The following is a 1,824-nucleotide window of genomic DNA, read 5'->3' on the forward strand; positions in this document are numbered from 1 at the left end:
ACCGGGGCCGGCAATCGGATCGCAGCCCTCGGTGTTGCGCCCGCACCTTGCTCAGCCAGTGAGCGGCAGGTCTGTATGTGGGATCCAAACCCTCGGCGGGAGCACCGCCGCGCTCCCAAGCAGTGCACTGTAGCAGTGCGCCACCGGGCCGGCCCCTGCAATGTCATTTTAATGGCTATATCTCTTCCATTATATGACTGCATCACAATTAAATTAGTTAAACCAAATTCATACTGCTAGTTTGTTTCTAACTTTTCCTCTATTAAAATGATATAAACGTCCTTGTAGCCAAATATTTACACACGTGAATATTTACTTAGAAATGAAATTGTGAGTCAGAGAATGCATTTTAAAAAAATATTTTTACACAGATTGCCCTGAAAAGGTCATACCAGTTTATGCATCCATCAAATATATGAGTATATCTTCCAAATCCTCTTCAACATAGGATATCATCATGTGAGAGACAGTTAAAGCATTATGGTTCAGAGCACAGGCTTGGGAATTGGATTGCAAAGGTTATGTATCGCAGCATTTCCACTTTCTAGCTGTGTGATCTTCAGCAAATCAGTTAACCTCTCTGGGCCTTACTTTACGCAGAGTTCTTAACAATTAGCTATTATTTACCTTCTTTAGTTCCTGAGACTTCTGTGCTCAAAATATACTTGAAGTGTCCCACAGAACCAGTACAAAAGTAATTAGAGCTACAGGGAATTGCATGATCAATGACCAGTGGGACACGAGAGCATTTGGAACTAGGTAAAAACGGTTGTCTGGGAAAGCTCTTGTGGGCAGGCAGCCTTAGTGGGAGCAGAGGCAAACACAAGTTTTGTGGGCTTGAAGCTTATACATTTACAGGTTTCTCTAATAACGAGTATATGGAAGTATGAATGTAAAATCAGGTACAAGGCCTTAGAAGGAGCTTAAAGCTTAAGTTTGATAAAAATCCACCTCTGGTTGGAACCAAAAGCTTATGAAAAAGTGAAGCCCAGCATGAGAGGCAGACAACGTTTGCCTGCGTGGAGCGAAATAAGAACCCAGTATAACAAAATAATAACTATTACTTTGTTTTTACATCTGTAAGGAATGAAGCTCAGAGGTCACACAGCTAGTAAGACGCCAGGACCCTTAGATGTGGGTCCAATGTGGAGGATAAGCATATACAGATAACCCACAAGCAAAACACCATGGTGCAGACTTTAAAGTAAAGGCCTATTATTAGGTAACAAGTGTGAATTACTCAGCAAAATGATGAAACTCAATTCCAGCCCTGCATTCCTCTTATCCATTAGAATTTTGGCGATTGGAGACGTTGTTAGGTGCCAGGTTCCTTAACAGCCAGCAGGAAGTTGCTTCCTGACATGATGTAGAAGTTTTCAGTACAGGAGGCTTTAAGTAAGTTAGTGGGTGTCTAGTTTCGCTCTTGCTGACTGGCAAGGCTCTTGCCTGCCCACCTCAGATCAGCAGAGAGCGCTGTCCCAGTGAGCGATTACCCTGCAGACAGGCAGCTCTAGAGGATCTCTGGGGCCCCTGCTGAGTTACTCCGAGGTCAAATCAAAGTGTAAGATGGTGGCCTCGTCTCTTGCTTTCCCGCGAGCGTCCGGCCTGTGCCGAAGGGGCGTGAGCAGTTGGGCGCGGTTACCAGAGCCTCCACAGGTAAGGCAGGGTGGCCGGCTCACTGGGGCCCCAGCCCGTATGGCGGCGACGGTGAGCCTGGAGCCCCCGGGTCGCCGCTGCTGGGACGAGCCGGTGCGCATCGCCGTGCGCGGCCTGGCCCCCGAGCAGCCGGTTACACTGCGCGCGTCCCTGCGCGACGAGAAGGGC

At 47.6% G+C, this 1,824-nt stretch overlaps 1 protein-coding gene across 1 annotated transcript in view; it reads left to right on the forward strand.

Moving 5' to 3' along the window:
* The first annotated feature begins 725 nt into the window (after positions 1-725).
* Positions 726-1,824, forward strand: part of LOC103599897 (acyl-coenzyme A thioesterase 1-like) — an 8,757-nt gene continuing 7,658 nt past the window's right edge. Inside the window, exons 1-2 of the mRNA XM_008584087.1 lie at positions 726-759; positions 1,567-1,656. Of these exons, the coding sequence (XP_008582309.1) occupies positions 726-759; positions 1,567-1,656 (124 nt within the window). The remainder of the gene's footprint in view (positions 760-1,566; positions 1,657-1,824) is intronic.

The sequence above is a fragment of the Galeopterus variegatus genome, unplaced genomic scaffold (genome assembly GCF_000696425.1).
Source record: "Galeopterus variegatus unplaced genomic scaffold, G_variegatus-3.0.2 Scaffold101, whole genome shotgun sequence".
Lineage (NCBI taxonomy): Eukaryota > Metazoa > Chordata > Mammalia > Dermoptera > Cynocephalidae > Galeopterus > Galeopterus variegatus.